Source organism: Abramis brama (genome assembly GCF_963993115.1).
Source record: "Abramis brama genome assembly, chromosome: 9".
NCBI lineage: Eukaryota > Metazoa > Chordata > Actinopteri > Cypriniformes > Leuciscidae > Abramis > Abramis brama.
The window spans coordinates 9451894-9478619 of NC_139971.1; the positions used below are offsets into that span (position 1 = coordinate 9451894).

A 26726-nucleotide genomic window follows, 5' to 3' on the forward strand; every position below is an offset into this window, starting at 1 on the left:
TTGCCACCATGTGGTTGGGGAATATACTGCAGTTAATTGCAGTTTCAGTGCACAGATTCACAAGTAGTTCAAAATACTGTTCAAAATATCTGTAAAAATATAACAGGTCGACTCTTTCCTCTTTAGTTAGATTTAGTAGAGCATGAACTCAGCAAGCCTTAAATCAAAGCTTCACAGTAAAACAAAAGCTACTGTTTTACTTTTAACAACCTGTACTATGTACAACCTGATGACCTAAGTTCAGTAAAAGCTGTGTGCACATTGACTTATAAGATATTGTACAACCACATACTAAACAAAAGCTAGCAACATTAGCTTGACTTAGATCACAAACAACCTTTTTGTTTGAGAGAGTTAAAATAACCTACAGATGGTGCCCAACCAGAATGCCTATTACCGCCGCGCCAGCCGCCGCGGCGAAATCACCGCGGCGAAAATAAACCAGCCGCATTTCAAAGTCGTTCCCGAAATGACCGTCAGGTGGCGCAAAGGGACATTGTGCAAATCAGCAGCAATTGCCGTATTTTAAAATGTAAGTGGGTTGAATATAAAACCCTAAGCCTAATAGGCATATTTTTCATATATATAAATAGGCCTATAAGGCTACAACAGAATAGAACCAAAGATAGAATCAATTTTAGAACTGAAAAAATAGAATCAAAAGTTAAAAATAGAGACGATATTAGGAGCAATGACGCTGAATATTTTTACTATTCTATTGAGGAATTAGATAAATGAAGAGCTCTCGTGAGCGATACAATCGGATAGTAATTTATAGTGATTTCAAAAGCAGTCCTTAAAAAAAAAATACATGGAGTAGTGTGGCATAATTTTTGAGAGATTACGCGGAACGCGTTTTAGTTAAGATCCTGGTTTCAATGCCCTTAATCTATATTGGCTAGGCTACTGCTTTAAAAAAATGTCACAACGCGTTTTGAGATTGTTTTGAATTAAACATTGAAGTTTAAAATTTAGTGTTTTGGCACACCAGGCCAAGTGGCGTTACACATTGTTCAAAAATCAGGTTTTATTCTGGCATGTTGAATTGGCGTTAGATTTTTTTTTTAGATTTATTAGATTTAGATTTTAGATTTCGTTAGATTTATTTTTCTCATAACAGCTAAAATAACTTAATATATGCCTTGTCTTAATATGACCTACTTAATATAGGCAATAGGCATATAATAGCCTATATAATAAATTAGCAAAACTTGGCCACTAAATATTTAATTTTCAATTATTTTAATTATCACAATTAAAGTTTTAATTTTATTAAATTGAACAAGCGCAACCATCAGCATTTAATCAAATATTCTAAAAGATGTATTATTAATAATAATGTTATTTCAACATAATATTTCGTTTTTTCGACATAATATGTGTGCGTGCAACAAGCAAGATGTGTATTTGTAAATCCGGTGATGCGTGCATGGATTTTTATCAATAAACTAGTGTTTTCTGACAGTGTCGACTGCAAAGATGAAGTTGACGATCGCCATATTTGTAGTGAATGCACCTAGAGAGAAATGCACATAAATACATAATCAGAGAGTAGCCTTTTTATTTTCGTTTTGAATTATTTCGTTTGAAGACATTTCAAGCTTTGTGTATTTGATGTATTTCTCATGTCTGTGTGAGGCATACGCTGAGTTTCGTTAAGTTAAGGCCTCATTATACTTCTGCGTCGGACCTACGCTGGAGCCTATACGCCGTAGGCAACGTGTTGGTTTTAATTTATACTTCTGTGTCGTTGTCCGCGTTGACGCGCACCTAGGGAGCATGTGAAACCCCGAGGGAGGGGTTCTGGCAGACCAATCACAGCGCTTGTGTCCGCGTAGAATTGACGCGTTGTTACATTTTTGGAGAGGTGCACGTCAGGGTACGCCGTAGGGTACGCGCGCTACACACAGCCTACGACAGCCTACGACGTAGCTACGGCGGCAGTTCGACGCAGAAGTATAAAACAGGCTTTAGGAGGATGAGATGCGCTCCAGCTGACGTGCAATGCAAGTGACCGCGCGGGCGCCTCCATGATTAGTGTCTGTTATATTTGCTTCTCTTACTTATTAAATACAGGCAATTGGTTGATAAAATTTATTAAAATTAAGATACAATTTATAGAAAACGAAATTCACTTTAAAGAAAGGTTTTCTACTAAACAAAACTTAATGAAGTGGTCAAAATCATGTCTGACCCACTCCATATCCATCTCTCGATATAATGCATCCTATCTTACTCATGCTGTTCACTTTTCATATTCAACATAGATGGAAAAAAATAACATTATAATATTTTAACAAATATGATACTTAATGAGATTATTTAATGGCTACAACAGTATAGTAGGCCTATAGACTCTATTTGTACAAATTGCTGCACATTAATTTAATTAAATGAAACCTTGTAACGAATTCACACTGTATAGGGTAGACTGTGTACAGTTGAGACACCTTATGTCTCACGCTATGCATTGTTCTAAAGCCAGGTTTTATTCTGGCATGTTGATAGTGTTCGACAAACGCGGCGGCGCGTTCATTTGAATGAGGAGCGCTTCTCGCTCTTGTGAGCGAACACACACTGGAACGTTAGGCCATGTCGTAACGAGTGAATCGTGGCCGAGTGGTTGAACTTACGTTACGATCATTTAGATGACACGGGTTCGAATCCCGAACTAACTTGGACTACTGATATTTTTATATTAGCCTATTAATGCATTTTATAGTCTATTGTTGATGCAGAGAGATTTGTCTAGTTCTAAAACATAGTTTTTTGCTTATAGCCTATTTACAAAATAAAATCACCATGCATTTCCATTTTACACTAAGGAACAAATATTATACAATGACTTTACTTCTGTAGCCTATAAAAATTCCAATCGTAATTTCAAAAGCAGTTCTGTTAAAATATATGTATGACGTTTAAACGACAAACAATAAAATCAGAACCAGTATTTGCGTTCATGGTTCCAGTGGCAGTAATGCATCTGCGGCTTTTCAAAATGTCACAACGCGTTTTGAGATTGTTTTGAATGAAATATTTAAGTTTATAATTAAGTGTTTTGGCACACCACGACGAGTGGCAAACTCTTTGTTTTGTTTTGCAAACTCAGCTAGCCTGTGGGGGGTTTGGAGAAGGCAATAGTTGCTTTATCGTGGGGGTGCAGGACAAGAGGTGTTAATGTTCCGTCTTTCATATGGAGAGTGTCGGAGGCAGCCTGATGAGCAGGCAAAGGCAAAATTCTTTTAAGGATTAATCTCAAAATCTCCAAAAGTCCATAGTCTATGTACAGTAGGCCCTATATCTTATTAAATTATATATTGTAGTTTTATTGATTGTATTTAAAGGTTTTCCACACACAATTTCAATTTAGCAGATACAGAGCTCTTTAATTCCATGAACATTAATACATAGAGGCAGGAAGAAGTACTTTAAACCAGCCTTTATTAATTTTTAAGAGATTGGGTTTGGGGCTGGGTCCGTGGGACTGTTTCTGGGGGACGAGTCTGAGGGAAGAACAGGAGACAATGGTAAGGAGAATGCAGAAGACAAAAGGTAAGTAAAATAAAAAGTGAATCCCCAGAAACAGTTCCACGGACCCAGCCCCAAACCCCATCTCTGCAATAATAATTAATAAATGAAGTTTTATGTAACAAAGTTCGGGAGGAGCATGTTCAGGTAATCATCCAATCAGCACAAGAAGAAGCCAGTATAAATAAAGCCTTCCCTTACCTCCTGTCTCATGACAAATTTCTCAACATCCCGCCACCACCCCATCACCTCACATTTGGCTGGGTCTGCTCATAGATACCTATGATCTATACATTCATAGGGGGGGAGTACTCTGGGGTCGGGCTGAATTCCGAGCTCGGAGCCCTCCCCCCGGACAGCAAGCCAAATACGCATTTTATATTACATCAGATTTCATTAACATGTGAACTCGTGAAAGGCTGGTTTCTAAAGTACTTCTTCCTTGCCGTTGACGACAGCATTTATTTATTTATTTTTAAAGGCGGCCGAGACTAGAGATCGGTGGTGGACAGCAAATTCACATTTAAATGTAAGTATTATGTTTTCATTTACTCAAATAGCTAGCGAAACCTGAGTTAAAGTTTACTATAAACTTCATCTTAACTCCTTCGTCACCATTGCGTGGCTTCATTTGTCAGGTAGTTTTAGGCAAAACTTGTGGTAATAACGTTATTAGTTTAACGACCTATTTGTAATATTTGCACTAGTCTATCTCACTTGTGTATTATAAGAAATATCACTCACCCTATAAAGCCTAAAACAATAAGAAAAGCAGTAGATAAGGCAATGGGGTTTGACTTTTATGTGTTTTTGTAGTGCTGTCATGCAAGCTAGCAGCCATGTGTTTTTAACCAAATTTGAGTATACAGAAATATTAAGTATATTTTGCATGTCTTGATGTGTCATATTTTGCAGTGTTAACAATGCACTTAAGATTGCACCCCTGTGTTAAGTACCCTTTTCTGCTTTTTTAGAACAATTCAGGAAAAAATGGGTCTGGGGAACGTAACTCCCATACAGGCACAAAATAAAATATATATATATATAAAAAGAAAATTAATATTGTTGTTATTGTGCTGTTGTTGTTAACCAGCTATGGTTAATTTGCTCTGCCTTAGGATTGCACGTGTCCTGGGACATGTGAGGGTGTGAGTGGGAAACCCACTGCTGAAACTTGGCCCTGTTTGTCCTCATGGATGAGGTGTTGGGACAGAGGCATTGCACCACCCCCCCTGTCCTCATTGCCTCAATCCCTGAGGACACACCAGGGCCGAGTTCAGCAGTGTGTGACCAAGAAGAGGAGGAGCCAGGGGCAGCACCAGCAGCACCAGCACGAGCACCCGCACCAGCACCACGAAGAAAGGCGAGACAGAGAGGACGAGTTTTTGGACTTGATTAGAGAAGACATGGGACTGCAGAGGCGAGGAGAGCACAGGAGAGAATGGACAGGCTGTTTTCTCTTCTTGAAAGAATGATTGAGAAAAAAAAAAAAAAAAAAAAAAATTATATATATATATATATATATATATATATATATATATATATATATATATATATATATATATATATATATATATATATTTTTTTTTTTTTTTTCTTGTTAAACTTTTTTTTTTCACTTATATTTTTTAAAAGGAAAAACATTTTCTGTACATTTATTTATTTTTATGCAACTTTAAATGTGTAAATAAAAGAGAATTCATTGCTCTGGACATTGTTTATTTTTGTAATGACAGTCATAATTTCTACATGAAACAAATTCTTCTATACCTCCCCTTTTCTACACTGGAACTACAGCAGCAGTGTAGGGGAACAGAAACCCTTGAGCAGTACGCTCCGTACTTCCACGCAGACACCAGCTGGGTAGAAAAGTCAGTAAACACGCGCTCTAGACGCCAAACCATCACTATGGCAAACAGACACCTACCTCACGCACCGAGCAGTAAAGCAGCAGTCACTCACAGCACGCCGGGTTATACGTGCAATCGGATCCCTTTGCTACACTGGAACTATAGCAGAAATGTAGAGGAACAGCAAAACCCTTGAGCGGTACGCTCTGTACCTCCACACAGACACCAGCTGCGCGGAAAAGTCAGCTCATACAGAGCAAGCGAGCACCAGCAACCATGACACCCAGATGAACGCAAGGATGACGCCATATCCTACCACTCTGGAAATGCCCTTTATAAGGCCCGCTAAATAATCAGGGGGCGGAGTCATGCTTAAAGGAGCACTTCACCAGGGGCACGTTCAAGTTCAAAACGGTGCGCAACGTTTTGCTACGGTTTCCGGGTTGAACGTCATGTTTCCTGGAAACGACGTGCACCGGTGTGCAACGGGGTTTGAGATGCGTTTTCTCTTGTTTGGTGGGTGTGTCAGAACTGCAGTCCAATCAGCAGCAACATGTATATAAAGCACGCGGTATTAAAGTGAACTCGCACAATGGGTTCAATGAAAGTAATTTACAAATGTCTTCGATGCAGCTCGGCATACACAACAACTGAGGATATTAGAAGACATGTTTATTTTATTGTAAAAATATAGGTTATCAACATAATGATGTAGTTGCTTATATTTTTAGCTTCATTGCAAGTGTATGACATTTGGTATAGAAATAAACAATGGTAATTAAGTGCTTTTCCTAAAAAGGAGAAAGAAAATACAGGGTATTAAAACAGTATGAACTACAAATAAAGTCAGTATGTGAGGCTAAATAGATGCGTTTTAGTCTGAATTAGGTAAGATGTGTGCTTCCATTTCAGTTTCAGCAATCCCTTCACTCGATTGGGATGTTCTCTTTTTTTATGGGCGGCAAGTGCAGTAACTGTAACATCGGGCATATTTTGTAGTATTAAACATATTTATACCGACTTCATCAGGCTCCGAAAATTCTTCACAAAGAACACAAAGAATGGCCTTCTCAGCTGCCATAGTTGCAACTCTTGCGTCATCAGGGGCACGTTCAAGTTCAAAACGGTGCGCAACGTTTTGCTACGGTTTCCGGGTTGAACGTCATGTTTCCTGGAAACGGCGTGCACCGGTGTGCAACGGGGTTTGAGATACGTTTTCTCTTGTTTGGTGGGTGTGTCAGAACTGCAGTCCAATCAGCAGCAACATGTATATAAAGCACGCGGTATTAAAGTGAACTCGCACAATGGGTTCAAGGAAAGTAATTTACAAATGTGTTCGATGCAGCTCGGTATACGCAACAACTGAGGATATTAGACGACATGTTTGTCGTAAGTTTTATTGTAAAAATATAGGATATCAACATAATGATGTAGTTGTTTATATTTTTAGCTTCATTGCAAGTGTATGACATTTGGTATAGAAATAAACAATGGTAATTAAGTGCTTTTCCTAAAAATGAGAAAGAAAATACAGGGTATTAAAACAGTATGAACTACAAATAAAGTCAGTATCTGAGGCTAAATAGATGTTTTAGTCTGAATTAGGTAAGATGTGTGCTTCCATTTCAGTTACAGCAATCCCTTCACTCGATTGGGATGTTCTCTTTTGTTCTGGGCGGCAAGTGCAGTAACTGTAACATCGGGCATATTTTGTAGTATTAAACACATATTTATACCGACTTCATCAGGCTCCGAAAATTCTTCACAAAGAACACAAAGAATGGCCTTCTCAGCTGCCATAGTTGCAACTCTTGCGTCATCAGAACAGTGTGTTCAACGCATCACCGTTTCTGTTTAAAAAACGTTGTGCAACGTTTTGTCGGGGCTGAACGCAGCCCAGAACAGTGTTCAACGCATCACCGTTTCTGTTTAAAAAACGTTGTGCAACGTTTTGTCGGGGCTGAACGCAGCCCACATGTGTATTGACTGTGTGGGCGTGCCGACTCATCAGCGCTCATCAGTAATCAAGTTCATCACTCCCGTCACCAGCTGCAGCTCATCTCATCACCCTATATATACTCACCACTTTCTCATCTCCTTTGTCAGATCGTTGTTTGTGGTTACCCGGTTGTGTCCCAGTCTGCGTTTTGAGTCTTGTTCCTTGTTCCTTGTTCCTTGTTCCTTGTTCCTTGTTCCTTGTTCCTGTTCCTGTGGATTTATTCTGGATTATTGTCACCGTTGGATTCCTCTCACCGCACTGCTGCACTCCCACGCACTGGATTCATCTGACCATCGGGGTCCCTGCGCCACTAACCTGTTGTTCCTGGACTTTGTCATTGTTGCTTCTCTCACTCAATAAAGAGCTTTTACTTGCATTTGCTTCCTCATCTCTATCGTTACACCTTGTCAGGGTTTTTATGATGTTTTGCATTTATATTACTGCATATGTTGCATTTTACTTCTGAATATTTTCAAGGTTTATACATTTAAACTATATACTTTTGTGTAGTTGAATGTAAAACAATGCATCATATTGTAAAATAACATAATTTTGTAGTGTTGCTGTCCTGTGTGGGAAACTGACTTCGAGTATTAACGAAGTAGGCTATGTAGTTCCTTACATACCACCACTGGTTATTTTGAAAATTAAATTAACAAAATGTAGGCCTATGTCACAATATTAACAAATTGTTGCTAACTACAGCTCCGTCCCATTTCAAAGGGCGCATCTGAAGCGCTCGGACCGGTCTAGTCTACGGACGATTGTTCTTGTCGCCTAGCAACAGTGACTGACAGCTGCCGATGACGAGCGGGAATAACATTCGCACTGGACTTTTTTTATTCAACTGGGTTTTATATTCAAATAGGGTTGAAAACCTGTGTAAATATATTTACCATGGTCCATTTATGTGCATAATAAAAAATACACTAGCCTACAAAATCGCATCAAGGTAAGATATAAATGAACATTTGAATCTTCGGCTAAGCCGAAAGTACATGACCTGAAACATCCTTACCATGTCCTTCAGTAAAATATAAAACATAAAAATGACAATAGCCAATTCTGGCTCCATAGCTGTTTACTCAATTATATCAAATTAATTATCATGATGGCAGCATACACCTGGCTGCGCAATTAGGAAATCCTACGAAGGCTACATGGTGCGTCCTTTGGAGGACGCATAGGCTGCATCATTTGAAGTCCGCGGCCTTCAAAGGATGCAGCCTTCACATTGGGACACAGCTTTTGTAACGTTTTTTTTTTTTTTTGGTTCAAAATGAACACAATTTTAATACATCATCAATCCTTCTTCCAAAACATGTTTTTGTTTTACCCTGATTCATTATAGTATTCCTGTGTTTTAGTATTCCTGTGTTTATATTTTAAATCTGACAGGATGGTTTTCGCGTGAAATTGCGTATATATCACTGTCTCTATCCGTAAATAGAGAAAAGCTGCTTCGACTACTTTGACGTGTGTATGCTGTGGGAATAGCATAGGTTAGTTGGAGTTAGTAGAGCAAGAAAGGTTGCCATGGAGCATGCTAAATCTCAAACCCCCGGGGCATCACTTGTTTTAAAAAAAAGAAGAAGCCAAACAGAGGAGAATCTGCTGGCAATAAGAGAATTCAACAGAGCTTGTAACAAAACGCAAATCAACATTGGCTTGGATATTCGGAGAACTGAGGGATTTAAAATGTTGTAGAAGTGACATGGAAATGACATTTTTATTACTCAACTGGTGAGTAATTTTATTGAACAAATAAACTACCATATGTAGCTTTCTAACAGAGTTAATTGTAAAACATTATCTATTGTGTCTATCATTGTACTGACTAAGTCCTAAACGAAGTCTAGTACTGGTTGCTAATACAGCGGATTAATTTTAGACGTGTGCCCGTACGACCTCACACAAAACAAACAGAAATTTCAGTAATGTTTAGTATTATCTAGCAAGTTTATTTTCCTCCATATATCATACAGCGGCAATATCTTAATTCATAATACATGTAACAAAAACAACAAACCGAATTGTTCACCACAAAGGCAAGGCACAAAAGCACAGTCGAAAAACGGTTTGCTTCCCAATCAGCAATACCTGTGTCTGGGTTTCCTCTGAGTTAAATGACCTACCCGGGCTGATCCGAGATCAGCTGAGCCACAAAGCACATACAGCCCCCTAGTGGCACAGGACAAAATTACATAAAATACAAAATGAATATGGCTCATACAATCATCATGGTTGTTGTAGCGCTTTGCTGGAATTTATTTTCAAGGAAGTACTGTGTCTATTAATGGGTATAACTACAGTAACGTCTTCAGCTAGTCAGCTTGAGATCCTTTCCATCTAAAATGATGATCTCCTAATCCTAGTAGTGAATGTTTTATGAGCAGAAGGATAATCTCTCTCTCTTCGGCCAGAATATCATTTATAAAACAAAATGCAACGTTTGACCATATAATCGTCATAATAACAACTTCTGAAATGTCATTAATTAAAAAATATCAGTGTTTCCAATTAGTCAAAACAACAGCATTAAATATTGCACTTACAGTACATTCTCAGATGACATCATTTTCGGTTTTCCATGTGTTGCCATGAACCATATTCATCTGTTCAATGGTCTTCCACAAAATGCATCTTTAAATGTATTCCTGATTTTTTTATATATTATTTTTTTCTTTTATTTACTTTTATTTCTATTTTTCCCACTGAAATCTCCTCCTCCAATATGAGTGGGTCGTCAATTTATCCTGATCGATCATGGAATGTGCAGTTGAACTAACACATCTTCATGGCTCATCTGTTGCTTTGATTACTGTACACCTGATGATATTCCAGAAAGCACGGTTTACTTCATATTAAGGGCTATTCAATCCTGGGGCCATGACCTGCAGATCAGAGTTTAGTTTCAATTCTGTTTTAACTAATCTACTAATCAAGGTCTCCAAGATTACTTGATTATTAAAGGGTTTGTTTAGTTTGAAAGTGTTTGATTAGTTTGATTTGAACATAACTCTGCAGGCCATGGCCCTTCAGGGACGGAATTGAATTTGTCTTGATATATACAATCTGAACTCCATGTTGATTAACCAAAACATTGCTTATTCAGATTAATTGCTGCCAAAAAGTTCTTAGTTCAGTCAGCCCAGACTTTGAAACTCAGATTTCATGGTCAACACACTATGTCATTCTTTACAGAGTGGATGCTTATAATAAACACCAGAGATGTTTTTATTTTAGGAGGAGATACCAACCTTCACAGCTCTACCATTAGAGAAAGCATAATGGTCGTGTGGATCATGTGTGCCTTATAAACCATTCACTTTCTGCAGTTTCACAACTGTCTATCAAAATTTGTGAATACCATAGAAATGCCATAATCTGACATAATACTACCTGTTGCTAAATTGTCTGTGACTTTGTTGATAGCTATAACAGCTTTTTTTATTGGAAACATATGCATGGGAAGCTGGAGTGCTGGTGGAAAAGTTATACACCTGCTCAGTTGTGCTTGAGAGCAGCATGTCTTTGCTGGTTCGACCAGCTAGGCTGGCACTATTCCAGCTCTAACCAGCATAAATCAACCTGGACCAATATAGAATTCAAACTGGTTTATTCTGGATTATTTTTAGAAAGGTATAGCTCTGATATAAACCAGTAAATATAAGCTCAGGAGCAGGTTATATTCAGAGAATAAGTAGCTATCACTTCTTACATACCCTGAAAGTTACCTGGTTTTGGAATCAAAAGTTGAGGTTATCCTTATTAACTAATTTCTGTAACACAGTAGGATTTCCTAGACAAAATATTGTGGCATTGTCTTTCTTTTCTCTCTCTGGGCCATTTCACATTATGTTTCATCATGTCTAAAGGGGTAAAAACAGACATATGCCATATGTAAAAAAAGAGAAGTTTTATTGCAGCTAAAATAAAAGGTGTATTGCACACATCGCTCCATTTGGCATGTTATAAATTGTGAAAACTTGAAATCATTCAATTAGACCTTCTTGTACGTTTTTGTTTGTACTAAAATGACATACAGTAGTAATACAAATGTCATGTGAAGACCTAACAATTTCCAGAATATACCATCCCTGAGTGATAATTCTTATTTTCTGTGGCTTGTGTACTAGTATTTAAAACTAATATTTAAGTAGTAGATAACTACAACTATAACTACTAATTTTATCTGGGATCATAGATAATAATCAATGCTGAGTGACCCCATAACATGAGAACTAGCTGTGAAGTAAATTCCCTACTTTGAGCCCTGTTGTTTTCTCGTAATGCCCTCTGCTGACTGGCTATGAGATGACAGCGTCTCATATTACCCGCTCTATCCAACAGTACTAGCTCTGCCTGAGGGGCACAGCAGCCTGAGGAATAATGCATCATTACAGGCTTCCCCTTAGTCCATTCACTAATGTTCACTGGATGATCCCCATTAACTAACTGGACTCCCTCTAGCCTTTGATGTCCATGTTCAGCTCCTGTTCCAAGGTGGTGATTACTGATTTCTGAGGTGTCCTTTTGTGGCTGTAGCAAAGGGAGATGGACTCCTCCCATGGTCTCTTCATGAAGTTGTGGGAAATGTTGTACATGTCTCTCTGTAGTCACTTCAGACAGAATGAGGGTGCCTTCTCCTTGTGCCAGCTGTATGGATGCCAGTCCAGAGTGACCTCTGTCTTTTGCTACTAGTGAGACTTTCCAGCTGCCCTGAGAGCACAGAGAGGGGCAGGAGGACTCCACTTGCAGAGAAGAACATGCTGGAGGAGTTTTGTCAGGCTCCTGGAATTGTCACAAGACCATGTTTAAAAACATTCAAAATGTTTAATATAACAGGCTAGTTCACATATGAGCAAAAAATATAGACCCAAAAAAGTAAGTCTTAAGTCACATTAAAAATGCATGAATGTCATTGTATTAGATGTCAAAATATCATCTCAATTTACATCTGCAAACAAATGCTGCTAAAGCTGTTATCAGAACTAACTTTACTTTTCTGAACCATTTTTCGCAACTGGTTATTTTTGGTGATCGGATGGAATAAGTTCCCCTTAAAGATATTATGTCGACAGCATTTAATAATCTTCCATCCATTCTCCAAATCGCTGGAGCCTAACCCAGCATCTCATGTCACAAGCAGGGGAAACACCATGAACAGATAACTAGTCCATCACAGGGTACACACATTCACATTCTCACTCACACCTACCGACTATTTAGTGTCTCCAATTCTAATCCATGTATTTGGATTTTGGGAGAAACCCACACAGAAACTGGGAGAAAATAAAAATCCAAAGAAATGACTCCTGGGACTCCTGCTTGAACCTGGGACCTTCTTCATTATAAAATATTATGATGGTTCTTACCTCCGGTATCACTATCAGGTGTACCACAGCATAGTTTGAGTCTGGCGAGTCTTCTGCATGAACAGCCAAAGTCAGGGTGATTGCCCTCCCTGTCTGAGCAGTTTGAGGGGTCCTTAGCTCAACCTCCCTCTTCATAGATCTCCCCATACCGATAAACAGCCTAAAAAGGAACAATTGTAAGGGACTTATTTAACATCTCTGGCTGGAATTAAAAGTACATTAATCTTTAACCAAACTAATAAACATTGATAAACATTCAGTATTTAGGTAGACATTATCCTGTAGTATTTGTGTCATTTAACTGGCTTTCTTCCGTTCTCACCTTTGTTGGTCTTGGTGGGAGAGATACCCATGGTCATCTTCTGCTGAAAGACTGAAGTAACGGTTGGGTCCATGATTAAATATTTCAAACAGCACAGTCGAGCTGTGACCTGGGAGAAGTTGTGGAGCAGAGAGCACCTGGGGACAAGGGGCAATTTTCAGTTTGCTGTTTTACATTTTGCCAGCACATTATTCTCAAATTCACTAATACCTGTATCTGTACGTGTGTCGGTTGAATCATCTCAGTGGAAACTCTTTCGAGCAGGTTCCCCCTTCCATCCTTTCCAGAGAGACGCATGGTGAATGGCATCCTGGGAACTGAGTCCATGTAGCCCACTAACTCATCTCCAGACCAATAAGAAGATGTGGAGTTCAGCAATACCTTCTGCAGGCTCTCCCCTTTGGGTCCCAACAGAGTCACGTGACTGAATGAGGCCTCCTCATTGGGTGAGAGGCCTGTCACTGCAACCACTAAAAACACTGGGACTCCTAAGAAGAAATGTTATGGTAAGAACATAATCACTTGAAGTGTATAGATATCAACAACAATGAAAATTCAACATAAAAAAAATGGCTCAGGGAACAATAAGAAAGACCTGCTATAGGGCTGCCCTCAAGTTTCCTTAGTCCTGGATGTGTCTCATTAGATTCTTTTGCAAAATAGTACAGGAAGTCCAAGCTGCTGTCACCTAGAGTACATCGGTTAATGCCAATTTGGAAAAACTCTAAGAAATTTGAAACACATTTTGTCATATCCAACAAATAGAATTGAATAAAAATGTGTGTTAAGGCTTAAACACATTACTTTTTTTGTTACTTAATCTTATTACTAACTTAATTCTATAAAGTTAAGACTGGCATCTTTACCTAGGATACTGAATGTAGTTGGTCCAATGGCTTTGATTGAAAGCTGCCATATACCTATCTCTAGTGGAGGCAGCAGGCTCATTCTGTATAGACCCTTAGATGAGTCCAGTATTGCTAGAGGACCATCAGTACCAGGAAGAGATTGTTGAACACCTGAGAGAGAAAGATTGATAAGACAAATCATCCAGAGCAACTTACAAATGAGGAATACTACAATGCAAGTGATTGATCCTTGTAACATGTGAAGTGGCTGAATATGAAGTTCCATAATTGTTTAGAAAGTTACAAGATAGTACAGAAATGTACTGTAGGTGATACAAAGTGACGCAGAGAGATAATTAAGTGTTTTTCTTTACAAGACGAAGTGCATCAGCAGGGATACATCAAGGGATATGTAACGATCACCAGCTGAAGTGCCCTTGAGAGCCACCAGAGGGCACTCCACATAAGACTATTATCACTCACAAACTACATTTCCCATAACTCACTGCCCGGACTCATCATCACTTATCACTGATCACATTCACCTGTACCTCATTCACTGATTGCATTCACCTGTCTCATCCTGTTAGTCTGTCTATATATACCTTGTTCATTCATTCACTCACCGCGAAGTCTTGTTGTACTGTTAGTCTGCATTTCCGAGCATTTTCCCTGGTTTCATGTTTCTTGGTTTTCTGGATATCTTGCCTTGTTCCCTGGATTACTCTCTTGCCTCTGGTCCCTACCTGTTTTGTTTGTTTGTTTGTTTGTTTGTTTATTTGTTTGTTTGGACTGCTTACCTGTGTTTCGACCATTGCCTGTTTTTGGATTACGATTCTGGATAACCCTTAAAATAAAGCTGCATTTGGATCTCTCCCTTTGTGTCTCCGAGCAGTTCGTAACAGGATACTTCTGTCTTTAGGTGTTTTAATGAAGGTACAGTGAACATAAAGATTGGTCTCTTTTTGTATGGTTAAGTGTAAACTTGGAAACTTGTCTTTGGAGTTCCCCCTACCTCCTGACATGCATGTTTTGACTAACACAGACTATCATTCAGCAGTGGGCCTTAGAAGTCAGATTACACTGTATCTGGCAAGTTTCCTGGGATCTCTGTATGTACTGAGTCCCTGCTGTTCACTTCCTTTGGTAGTCACAGGCCGCGTGTATAATGGAGGCCAACTAGTATTACTGTAGCTGTACAAATTAAACACACTCCCCTGGACTCAAGTGGGACATTAGCGACTGACGCTAGAGGCTTTAGTGTCCTTGTTAGCATGCCCGCCTGCCATGTCGCAGACACCTGTTCGAATCCTGCTCGGAGCAGTGAAAGTAGAACTGGAGAGGTTACTTTGGTGCCGTGACCCGGGTGGGAATGAGGTTCAGGGGGTGATTTTAATGGAGGGCAGCAGTAAGAGCTGCGTTAGTAAACCTCACTGCTCTGGCCTCAAGAGGCGCACTAGCGACTGACACTAGAGGCTGTACTCTTTGAGGGTCCTTGTTAGCATGCCTACCTCCCATGCAGGAGACGGCGGTTCGAATCAGAGTGGTACGAGTAGAAGTGGAGGAGTTACACATGGAGTCCTGAGACTGAGCATTGTGCACACGCAACTCTGCAAGTGAGATTTCTACAGTTCTCCAGCTTCACTTTAGTCAGTTAATTGACTTTTGGCTATCATTTTTTAGTTCACCTTGGGATAACCTTTAAGAACCTTTAAGAACAGAGTGTAGCAGTGTGGTCTTTGCGACTTGGTATAGGAAGTTAATCTGGTCATCAAACATCTGCAAGTTATTGGCTTATCTGCATGTCAATGATAACCCAAAATAAGGTAATGTTCAGGGGAGCATATTTGTCTATGCTTGGTTGACTGTTTTAGTTCTCTGAATTAGTATGAGTACCTAAGGGACTGACAAGCTCACAATGTGTGAGCTGACCAGTGATGTGCAGCATCACTTTCGTCACAGCTTTGTCCACTCTGAAGGAGTTTGATGAATCCGATTCACTCTCTGTGTGAAGCAGAGTGACCTATTCAGAGAAAGAAACATGGTTATGAAGAATCCTGTATCCAGAATCCTGACAGGACTGTATAAAATTCTTGAAACAGGCAGAGATTATGGTCTTTTGGTCCTCTTGTGTTTCCAGTTGACTGTACCTTGCTGGAGGTAGTGGTGTCTTCTACAATGGCTGACACTTGGTGGATGTCTTTGTTTGTCGTGAAGATGGTTATTCCTCCAGATATAGATGAAAGAGAGGAATACAGAGAGAATCTACCAGGAGATAAAGTTTCTCTTTTTCTCTTTCTTTTCCCTCTTTCTCTTCCTTTGAAGCTTGGATCCTCAGTGAGCAAAAAGTTTACCTAGCACATGTATTGATTAAATGGAGGAAAACGCTGCCCTGAACATAGCTGCCTACATAGACAACTGCTTTCTAAGGCAGCTTCCTAGCTGAAATGGAACTTCATAAATGACTGATCTGGAATATGCATCACATGTATAGCTTTCCTCTCATGAGATACAGTACAGTTTGGTGTTAGCATGCTGCTATAAGAAAACAACAGAACACTTTAATAAATAGACAGAACACGCAAAGTAGGAATGGATAGTAAATTTGTAATTAGACTGAACTATTAATACTTTTCATACATTACTGAATGAATAATAGCATTTACTGTTTATTGCTTTTACTGCAGCCTGTGTGTTTTTGAGTTACCTTTGTTTGCTTCTCCAGTATGAGAGCCTGGACTGCTTTCTGTAGATGATGGTCTTTAGGAGAGGCGTCTGTGAATACAAATATCTCTGACAGCGGAGGGCTATGGGTCAGAGCCAACTGATCCACAGACAAATTCACACACATAAGACACACACAGATGGAGACACACTTGTAAATAATTGTGTTTAGTTGTGTTCAGTGTTTTCTAAGAATGTCAGAGAATGTCAGATCTCAATTGTATGGTTACCTGAAGAGCAGAGAGACACATCTCTGGTTCATCCCCACCTCCAAGAGCCATCAGATCCTCCATGTATTGCATGAACTGATGAGGGTCATCTGTCTCCCTCACTGGCCCAAAACCTGAGATATAACAGACTTCATCATCATTGTGCTTAACATAGAATTAAATATAAATACATACAATTTTTCTTCAAATTTTTACATATGCCAGTGGCACATATTGTTGAAGTGACACAACAGTGTTTACGAACTCAGATTAGGGTTTTGTTCAGTGTTGTAATGTGCTTGTAATAGGCAGAAGATATCACTCTAACCAGGGTCGTGAAAAGGCACCAGAATGAAGGTGCCAGGCAGAGTAGTGCGTTGGCTCTTTTCACGAGCCTGTATGATGGAGAGGGTTCGGAGACGTGCAGCTGTGATCTCCTCAAACATGCTGCCGGTGGTGTCAATGACGAAGACCAATGCTGGGGGCTGCTGGACACTGAAAAGCCTACAGGTTTCCACAGAATTCATCAGTTCATCAAGTTTTGCATCTTTGGACAACTCTGTTTCACAAAACTAGAAACAGGAAAGTAAAACTTCACAGGCAGACCAATCTTTTCTCATGCACTCAGTATTAAAAAGAGGTGTCATCATATTTCAATCATATTGAATCATATTTCTTGCTATAAAAACAGCCTTCTTCCACCTCAGAAACATAACTATGCTAAGGAACATGCTATCTGTTTCTGATTTCTGCAGAAAAGTTAGTTCATGCATGCATGACCTCTAGACTAAACTACTGCAATGCATCACTCTAAAAAATAATTCAGTGGCTTAGTAAATATCACAGTAATAATTAACTTGATTAACTTAATAAAATCTCTGAATATCATGTACTTGATGGTTTGAGTTGAACATACCAAAATAATTGACTAAAAATCCAACAGTTAATTTTGTCTAAAATGTACAGTTATATTCAAGTTTTTTTTCACTAAAAGATTTTAGTATTTGACTAACCAATTATTTATTTATAATACACTTAATATATTTGTGAAATTTCTATAAAAATATTTGAGAATGGAGAATTAAACTGATCTGTTTCAAGAACCACAAATATTACTTAATTCAAATCAATATTATTAATATATTTAACACATTCTTAAAGTCCCCGTGAACCAGAAGTTGCAAACAACTTTTCTCCAGTGTTGTGACGTATTTCCAAGTGAAACAGAATATTGAACAGAGGGCGGGGTTTTACTTTAGCGCTTCTCCTCTCCATCTTTGCTCATAGCAGACTAACGGTTTGAGGGGAGTGGTTTAGCGTTTTCAACCCAAGTCGTCAATCTGTCGTCATCAGAAAAGGAACGCCATTCCTGACCGGAAGTAACTTTTCAGATTTTGATTAAAGATTACGACGGCAAACAATTTTTTTCTGTGTATTAACTTGCACGAATTAATTGTTCACCACAAGACTAGTAATATGCGCTAACAAAGTAAATAGGTTCAATTTTGATTTCATGTCGACTTTAAGAAATTGACTGAAGAAAAAAACAATGCACACTCCTGCAAGGACTTCAGATGAAGCAAACTCTGAATCAACATGCACCAATGCTAAGTCTTTCTATATATCCAAATCATTTGTTCACAACATGGATTTATTACTTCAATTAGCTCATTGTTTCTGCCTAAATGAATACATTGTTTAAATGAATACATTGTTAGATAAATGTGTGATTTGTATATGAACATTTGTGACCCTGGACCACAAAACCAGTCACATGGTTACATTTTTGAAAATTGAGATTTATACATCATATGAAAGCTGAATAAATAAGCTTTCCATTGATGTATGGTTTGTTAGGATAGGACAATATTTGGCTGAGATAACATTTTGAGATAACAGAAACATTGAGAAAATCGCCTTTAAAATTGTCCATTTATGTCCGCAATTGTGCTGCATTCACTCACAAAAATAAATGTTTTATATATTTACGGTAGGAAATGTACAAAATATCTTCATGGAACATGATCTTTACTTAATATTCTTATGATTTTTGGCATAAAAGAAAAATTGATCATTTTGACCTATACAATATATTGTTGGCTATATTTATTGTCCACAAATTTACCCGTGCGACTTGACTGGTTTTGTGATCCAGGGTCACATTTCTGAAATACGTAACTTGGACACAGTCACCTATGATAACAGATCACTCTAAATTGTGCATTTTTTGCACACATGCATTTTCTGTAAAGCTGTTTTATATGTATTGTGGAAAGCGCTATACAAACAAATGTGAATTGAATTGTGTCACACATGAGGTGTCTAAAGTAAAACAGAAATTCCTCTCTTGCCTCATATATAGATCCCTTTAAGCAGTATTCAAGTTAAATTAAAGTGATCTCTGACCTGAGGAAGCTTTTGGGCCCCACCTCTTTGTGGAGGTCTTGGAGCACTCGAAGGGTTGCTGTGGTAGCCAGATGGGCAGCTTCTTTATGGAGGAAGTGATGAGGGGAGAACAGCGGAGATGTGCTGTCTTTGTTGATTCCGCCCTCAGCTCCTTGGTGACGACTACTGTCCAGAATTCCACCGTGACTGCACTTGCCTTTAAATAGCAAGACAATGCATGTTGCTTTTCTTATGTAAGTAATTTACTAAATAATCAGAATGAATCATAACTCAGTTTACCTTTATTAATTCAGCAGACATGGTTCTCTAAACTGACTTACAATTAAGGGGATCCAATTGTGCATATTAATTCATTCCAGTAATCTTATTTGTTGTTGGCATTACAAATAAAAATAAATAAATAAATAAGTACATAAATAAAATCTTAAAAGTAACATTACAGTAACAAGGTTTTGAAAAGGAAATAATGTCACAATGCAAAATCTTATTATCCTAAAAATAGGCTTAATTTTAATTTGAGGTGAAATGCAACCAGGACATGTTTTAGTCACTCAAGTTACATGATGATGCCTATACCTGGCGGTTTGACAGGGTAGGTGCTGAAATAGCCAGTAGTCAGTAGCGGTTCTGTCTGACGAATCATTTCCTCCAGGAGATTGCTGTAACAGCTAAATCTGTAGCATTCTGCACAGGTAGGGGTGTCCACTGAAAACAATAGAGATTTATTTATTTACAATTAAAGATTTAAGGTGAAGAGTGACTGTTTCATGATTTTACGAAGGACTCACCTGAGGCTACAGGAACTGAAGGCTCTTCTGGGTGAAGAAGGTGGAGATACACTTCTTGCTGACCCATCTCCACCCAGTTACTATGACTGTAGAAGTCCTAAACACAAACATAGGCACATATGCTTTGTATATTTCTTTGTATACAGTATATTTTGTATTGCTAACAATATTCTGATTAAACAAGAATCTTGTTTTACATTTTGAGGATGTTAATCTGTTTATGTGTTTTAAAGATGATTTTTTTTTTTTTAAGTTACAATTTTGATCTTTGTTATGATAGGACAGTTGACACAAAGACAGTAAGTGATATGAGAGGGGAATGGGATAGGGATTGGACCATGAGCAGGGACTTGAACTTGGGTTGACTCGCCTGAAGCACTTATTGCATATTTGTTGGATCATTGCCCTCAAGGATAGCCTAGAAATCTAGACGCACCCTAGCGGCAGCAAAATGTATTTTGCAGCCAGGGTAGTCTAGCAACTCTCCATTGACTTTCGAGCTGCAAAAACCTAAATTGGGTCAAGCCAATCACGTTGTGTATAGAGTAGGCGGGGCGGGCTTAACATAATGACGACAGAGTTGCGACGGTTCCCTGCAACTTGAAAACAAAGAATGGCGGCTGCTGCTAGAGAACAGTCTTTCGAATCGGCTTTGGCCGCGACTCTGGAGGACTTGGAGTTAAGTTTTTCTTTGAGAAAAGAGCAAAGAACGGCACTTAAAAAAAGGAAGATGTGTTCGTAGTTTTGCCGGCCAGATATGGCAAAAGTTGAATCTATCAACTAACGTTAGCTCCGCTGTTGGGAAAACGCTCTGGTTGGTTGAAGCGCTGTCCTATTGCGTGCAGAGGGAATTTGAAAGACAGCCGTTTATCCACCCCTCGGATTGAGCCGTGCCAATGGATTTCCCCTGAAAGGTGTGAATACTTTGACTTTGGCTCTAAAACAAACTCCTGACACAACATTGGCTTCACCAATGGCATGAGATTGGGGTGGGAATATCCTAAACCTGTTTGTAAACAGTACATATTTTTACAATTCCAACTGGTGACATTGGTGGTGCAGAAGTACACACTTCACCTTTATCAAAAACAGTGTTGCTATTACATGAATGTGTTAGCCAACCTGTAGTGAGTGAAAAAGCTGGCCCAGACTACGTCTAGCCCCCTGGTACTCTTTAGTCCGGGTCAGCAGCAATGTCTGACCCCAGAACTCTCGCAGCATCTGCGTGGCTCCTTCTACCCTCTCAGAGTCAAAGTGGTACACTGGATCAGACCGCGTGGCGCTCAGGAAATCCATGGCAGCGTTAGCGCTTGCAACCTCACCCACAGCATGCCAAAACCCCCGACCAAGCCCAGTATACTGGAACAAAAAGATCAGTGAGACTATGCAATACTCCACGCAAACAAAGGCAATAAAATCATCATTGGCTAGTAAGACTTTCGTCGCACACACACAAACATGTAATATGGCAAATCTGCTCCTCTTTACAAAATGACACATTTACGACATAAACATCAGGCAATCAAGCATTTTTTATGATATAACTTTAGTGATTAGAACCAAAATGTGGCAACCTTGTGGGTGCTTGAAACGTTAATTGTTTTCAATGTTTTTGTAAATAAAAAAAATAAAAAAATAATAACACTTATTCTACTAATAATGACTTACAGACTTCTGGGCTCATGGATTTTAATCACATTGCATTCGCTCGCAATTATTTGCTTAAATGTGTGAAATAATTTATAATTCCAAAAAAAAATAATAATAATAATAATTTGAAAGAATATAATTTACATTCACAACACGCAGTGAAAATATCTGTGCTAAACTTATTCTCATCCTATAACTCAGTCATTGGCATGTGAAATGTAACATTTTATCAGACATGCATTATTTAGTCACCTAGTGCAAAATTAATTGCATATGCGCATAACACCTACCAGATCCTCATTATTTAAATCTTGTTGATGTTCCACCATTCTGCTCAGAGTTTCCATCGTGATGTTGAGTATAGCTTGTTCTGTCATGTACTGATGGGTGTATGAATCCCAGGACAACGTAAGTACGCGTGACCAGAAGTTGGGCAGAAAGGCTTGACAAATTGGCATATAGATGAACAGGACCAGGGCACACAGGTGGGTCAAAGCCGAGGAGTCCATCCCTTCACATATCATTCCACACCGGTCAAAACAACTGTTTTAGAAAGATACATCACACCTGCAAAGGATGATGAGAAAGAGCTTACCATAAGGCTCAAACAAGCATATCTACAGGATGTGGTGAGCTGTTTTACCACACACAACTCCATCCAGCTATCCATAGCTGCAAACATAAAACATATAAAACATATATTTTTTGCATATTTAAATAAATAAAGCAGTTGTGACACATAATATTAAGAATAATATATCATATACATTTTTCAATTTCAGTTTATTTTACTCTTAAGGATTTAAACGGCAAAAAATGTAAAAGATTGAAACCAAATGTTTGGCTTGAATGTTTCAGGCTTGCCTAAACATGATTAGTGTTTTTTTTTATTTTTTATGTTTTGATCTAGGTCAGTGGTTTTCAAACTTTTTCAAGAGCGACCCTTTTTTTTTTTTTTTTAATTGACGCGACCCATAGGCCTATATCAGTGGCGTAGCGTCAGGGCATGCAGGGTATGCACGTGCAAATGGGCCTGGGCCAATAGGGGGCCCGCCCATGAGGAACTTTTAATAAACGAGGAAATTAATTTTAAATTCGTGGCCACAATAAATATATTTTATTATTTTTGTATGCATGTCATGTGTAGTAATTTCTTGTTTCTCCGTAATGTCTACTTTATCTGTCATTTAAAGTGTGCATTTTTTTATTTTTTGCACCCCGCAGCTGACGTAGAAGAACTACGCTGTCATTTTTTGTATGACGCGCGCTACATCGCTGCACCAAATTAAAAAAAGAAAACACAGTGTGAGAGGTTACTATTGGCTAGCTAATTGAACATTAAAGGATGGACAAATACAAACATAAAAGTGGGGCCTTAAAGAGTAAAAAGAGGGTGGAGAAGTTAGTCGCGACACAAAAAACTACCCAAAATAGACCATTTTTTGTGCAAACCTAGTGTAAATGACAACGATGTCGAAGGTCCCTGTTACTGTTGCTTCAGCGGAGCGCTCATTTTCAAAACTGAAGAAGCTAATAAAAAAATTATTTGCGGAGCACCATGTCGCAAAACAGACTATCGGGACTGGCAATTCTTTCCATCGAGAATGTACGAAGCCATGAAATAAACACCAATGACATCGTGGATGAATTTGCCGAAAGAAAGGCCCAGAGAATGCAGCTAAAATGAGTTTTATGTTTTTACATTTTGGGCCGCCGTGCAAAGATCAGTAGTTTATTATTGACATTGGCAGAGCCTTGGTTGTTTTAGACTTGTTTTTGTTCCGTTCTGGTTGTGAAAAATTGTTGGGTAGAGTGTGTTTTTTATGGTATTGTTTGGTATGGTATTTTCTTGATACACTACAGTGAACGTCTATATGTATCTTCGATGTACTTGGGGGCGGGGGGCCGTACAATTTATTTTGCATATGGGCCCGGGACTGACTTGCTACGCCACTGGCCTATATATAGGCCTATTCTTAAAGGCACAATATGTAACTTTTTTGCTTTAAAAATAGCAAAAATCACTATATCTATGTTATATATATTTTTTTAGTTGTTTACTTACATTATCCCGACTGTTTCCAACAACTTTCAAACCAGGAGAATTTTTAATTTAATTCGAAGACACGGCACGTTTCTTTATTTCCGTTTTGTCGCAGTCAATGGCGTCATATCCGCGTTGTCCCTGGTTTCCGCTCGTGCTGCCATGGTAACCAGAGCTATGATCTAGAGCCCTCTGATAGTAACCAAGACGACAGACGTGGACCACTGTAGTTCGCAATGTCTATCTGCACGCTGTTGTTGTTTCGTTCAAACATTATGGACCATGGCAAGCAGACTTTGGATAAAAAAGGAGAACTAAAACGAGAATCAATATCAGCGCGGTGTTTTCGAGATGCCGAGAGCTCCCATAGACAGTATACAAACGAGAGCTCCACGTCCGAGACTTCGACCGCTCCTACATGTACTTTATTAAACAGGTGAGCACATTTACATAAAACTAATCAATGTTATATAGTTCAACAATGATAAAATGTCAGAATATGATCTGTATGTTATTCTCATGTTGATCTAGCTTACTGCTAGTCTCATACAGACAAACTAACATACATTTCAACACATTCAAATGCAGTTTAGTGTGATAGTGTAATGTTAGACCAAGTGAAACAGCGCTGCGTTACCTCACAAGTTTAATTTGTCTAATAAACTGACCTGTGAGTTAGAATGTGCGGTAGAATGAAATGTCCATATTCCTTTTATATCCGCGGGACTCGCGTCGCTTGTGGAGCTGATAGCTGTCTCTTAGCAATCCCGAACTGCTTTATATCACAGTCATGATAAAAACATTGATGTATTCAGTCACCCATAAACATTATTAGATCGGTCGGCTTGACGTTGACGACAAGATCCATAATTCTTAGCAAATGTTGCGTCATCAAACTACGCCTTTGTTATTGTAAATAGGTTAGCGACCCCTAGTGGAGAAAAAATTCCATACTGTACGTTTAAGCCAAGCATACAATGGAGCTAAAGGCGCATTAGACTTTATTCTCATTTAAAAGTGCTCTGTTGTGCACAGCTAGCACAAAAATTCAGCTCAGCACTTTTCTTAACAACCGCTTTTGATGCACGTGCAGTGGCTTATCCGTGACGCGATCGCAACGCAAAGTTGATTCTGCACTCTTTTGATCTAGCTAAAGCTACAGGGATGCTAATTAACCGGTTAACCATTAACCATTGTAAGAATTTTAACCAATTAATAGCCTACTATCGTTTGCTGTATGCTTAAAAAAATACACTAAAAATATAGATTCTAGGTAAAACATTTTTGAATGTATTTTATTTGTATGTTCTTGTAAAGCCCTTTGAGATGCAACTTTTAATGTAAAATCAAGTTTATTATTATTATTATTACAGTATTATTACCATTGAACATTCACTATAAAACTATACTATTAAATGATTTTTCTTGATAGATTTGGGTGTGGCTTCATCCAACTGCTTTTTTTTTCAACTGCTGATTAAATTGTTAATTTATTTTTGTCATAATGCAACCATACATTTCTAAGATTTTTAAGAAGTGCTGATACCAATACGCAAATTATGTAAGCACAAAAAGAGATATAAAACACAGGTCTTTTTTTCTTACCTCTGCTGGCTTCTTTCCTTTTGTGGTCTCAGTCTGGCTTTTTTCAGCTTGTTTGTGCATTTTACCATTTGACAGGTTCAAACTCCAATCAGCAATCAGAGATGCTTTGTGCACATGTTGTGGTTTTACCCACAGAGTCTACATTATGTGCAGTCTTTTGAATAACAGAAGCTGAATAACAAGTTTTAAGACTCTTGTATTTTTGGAGGTGCTCCTAAGCTAAGAAAGAGACAGAAACATGCCTGCAACCTGGTTAAGATGGATGTCCACGAGACTCATATCCTCACTGCATGTGCTTCCCTCCTTGTCTTCTTTCGCCTCTCTCTCTACAGTTTTTTCCCCTCACTTGCCCAATTTTAGCATGCTGCATTGACTCCACACAATAGTGCTGCATATATTAAGGGCCACTGTGTCCCCCTTCCCTGCTCTTCAGTCCTGTCTTTAGCTTGACATGAAAACACACACCATACCCACTTCCCCCAGTGCTTCTATTGTCACTTCATGGTGAAAGACTTAAGACGTGTTGCTAACCAACCCCTCTCCTGGCATTAGACTTCAGACTCAAGCTTTAGGAGGGCTAGAAGGATACAATTGCTTTGTATTGTGGATCTTTTGTAGTTTGTGAGTTTTGCCTTTGGAGTGCCTAGGCTGAATGTTTATAGAGATTATTGCTTACTAAATGCAATTCAGTACATCAAATATTGCATGCACTGCAATAGCACTGGTGAAGCTACTGTACCATCCAAGTTGAAAATAAGAGTAGGGCTCGCAACTTAAACATGGACAATCAAACAATCAAGTGGACCGTTTAGCAAGCATGAGGGACTTTTTCTCCTACCTCTTTCTTTCACATCCAGACAGATAATCATCTACAGCCCTCCCAATGGTTCAATGACATCAATGCTCAGAGTTACATTACTTTGAAATGTATTTGTCAAGCTACAAAATACTCATAACTTTTTAATTATTATTATTATTTGGTAGATGACCTAGATTTAGGTTAGATCGATTTATTCTAGATCTAACTCAAAAAAAGTCGACTGGTACAAAAAGACCTGGAATGCCACCTTGAATCAGTAAACCTTTTGGAATCTGATCATTAACAAGAACTGTCCAAGCGAACATGCATATGTTACTCATCCTCCACAATGAGGGAACATTTGCTGCTTTTGACCTCTAAGTGGCATTATAACCATAGACTTCCACAAGTTAGCAAGCAAACACATCAAAGCACATTTTTACAAGTAGTATGAGAAGGACATTTAGTGATATATTTAGGACATTTAGTGATATATGGACTATAATAACTGTAAACAAATGTTGCTGCAAAATTTGTTGAGATAACTTAAATATCCAACTTAATTAAACTAAAGTT

At 38.6% G+C, this 26726-nt stretch overlaps 2 protein-coding genes across 3 annotated transcripts in view; both read right to left on the reverse strand.

The window, feature by feature from the left end:
- The window catches only part of LOC311089196 (sodium- and chloride-dependent GABA transporter 2-like), a 74897-nt gene extending 69227 nt beyond the window's left edge, over positions 1-5670 (reverse strand). The window contains exon 1 of the mRNA XM_084123701.1: positions 5456-5670. The gene's annotated coding sequence lies outside the window, so the exon portion shown is untranslated. The remainder of the gene's footprint in view (positions 1-5455) is intronic.
- A 5611-nt stretch (positions 5671-11281) lies between these two features.
- Positions 11282-25391, reverse strand: vwa7 (von Willebrand factor A domain containing 7). Of its 2 annotated transcripts, XM_084124514.1 has the most exons (18): positions 25352-25379; positions 22346-22374; positions 21993-22269; positions 21175-21411; positions 20053-20149; positions 19841-19969; positions 19265-19460; positions 17187-17362; positions 16880-16992; positions 16633-16749; positions 16076-16279; positions 15822-15948; positions 13944-14096; positions 13673-13765; positions 13288-13565; positions 13078-13214; positions 12756-12915; positions 11282-12171 (listed from the first exon to the last, which is right to left on the reverse strand). In XM_084124514.1, the coding sequence occupies exons 3-18, from the start codon at positions 22224-22226 to the stop codon at positions 11569-11571; spliced, it is 3054 nt and encodes a 1017-aa protein (XP_083980640.1). In that variant the 5' UTR covers positions 22227-22269; positions 22346-22374; positions 25352-25379; the 3' UTR covers positions 11282-11568. The 2 variants fall into 2 exon arrangements, with proteins under 2 accessions (XP_083980640.1, XP_083980639.1); XM_084124513.1 differs by lacking the exon at positions 22346-22374 and having other exon boundaries at positions 25352-25391.
- Positions 25392-26726: the final 1335 nt, after the last annotated feature.

Excerpts from the sequence above, each read along its gene's own strand:
- vwa7 (XM_084124513.1), bottom strand. The coding sequence starts at position 22,226 with ATGATATGTGAAGGGATGGACTCCTCGGCTTTGACCCACCTGTGTGCC. Across the intron at positions 15,949-16,075 it reads ACACCACTACCTCCAGCAAG|GTCACTCTGCTTCACACAGA; the intron begins GTACAGTCAACT and ends TTCTCTGAATAG. Across the intron at positions 13,766-13,943 it reads AACTACATTCAGTATCCTAG|GTGACAGCAGCTTGGACTTC; the intron begins GTAAAGATGCCA and ends GATGTACTCTAG.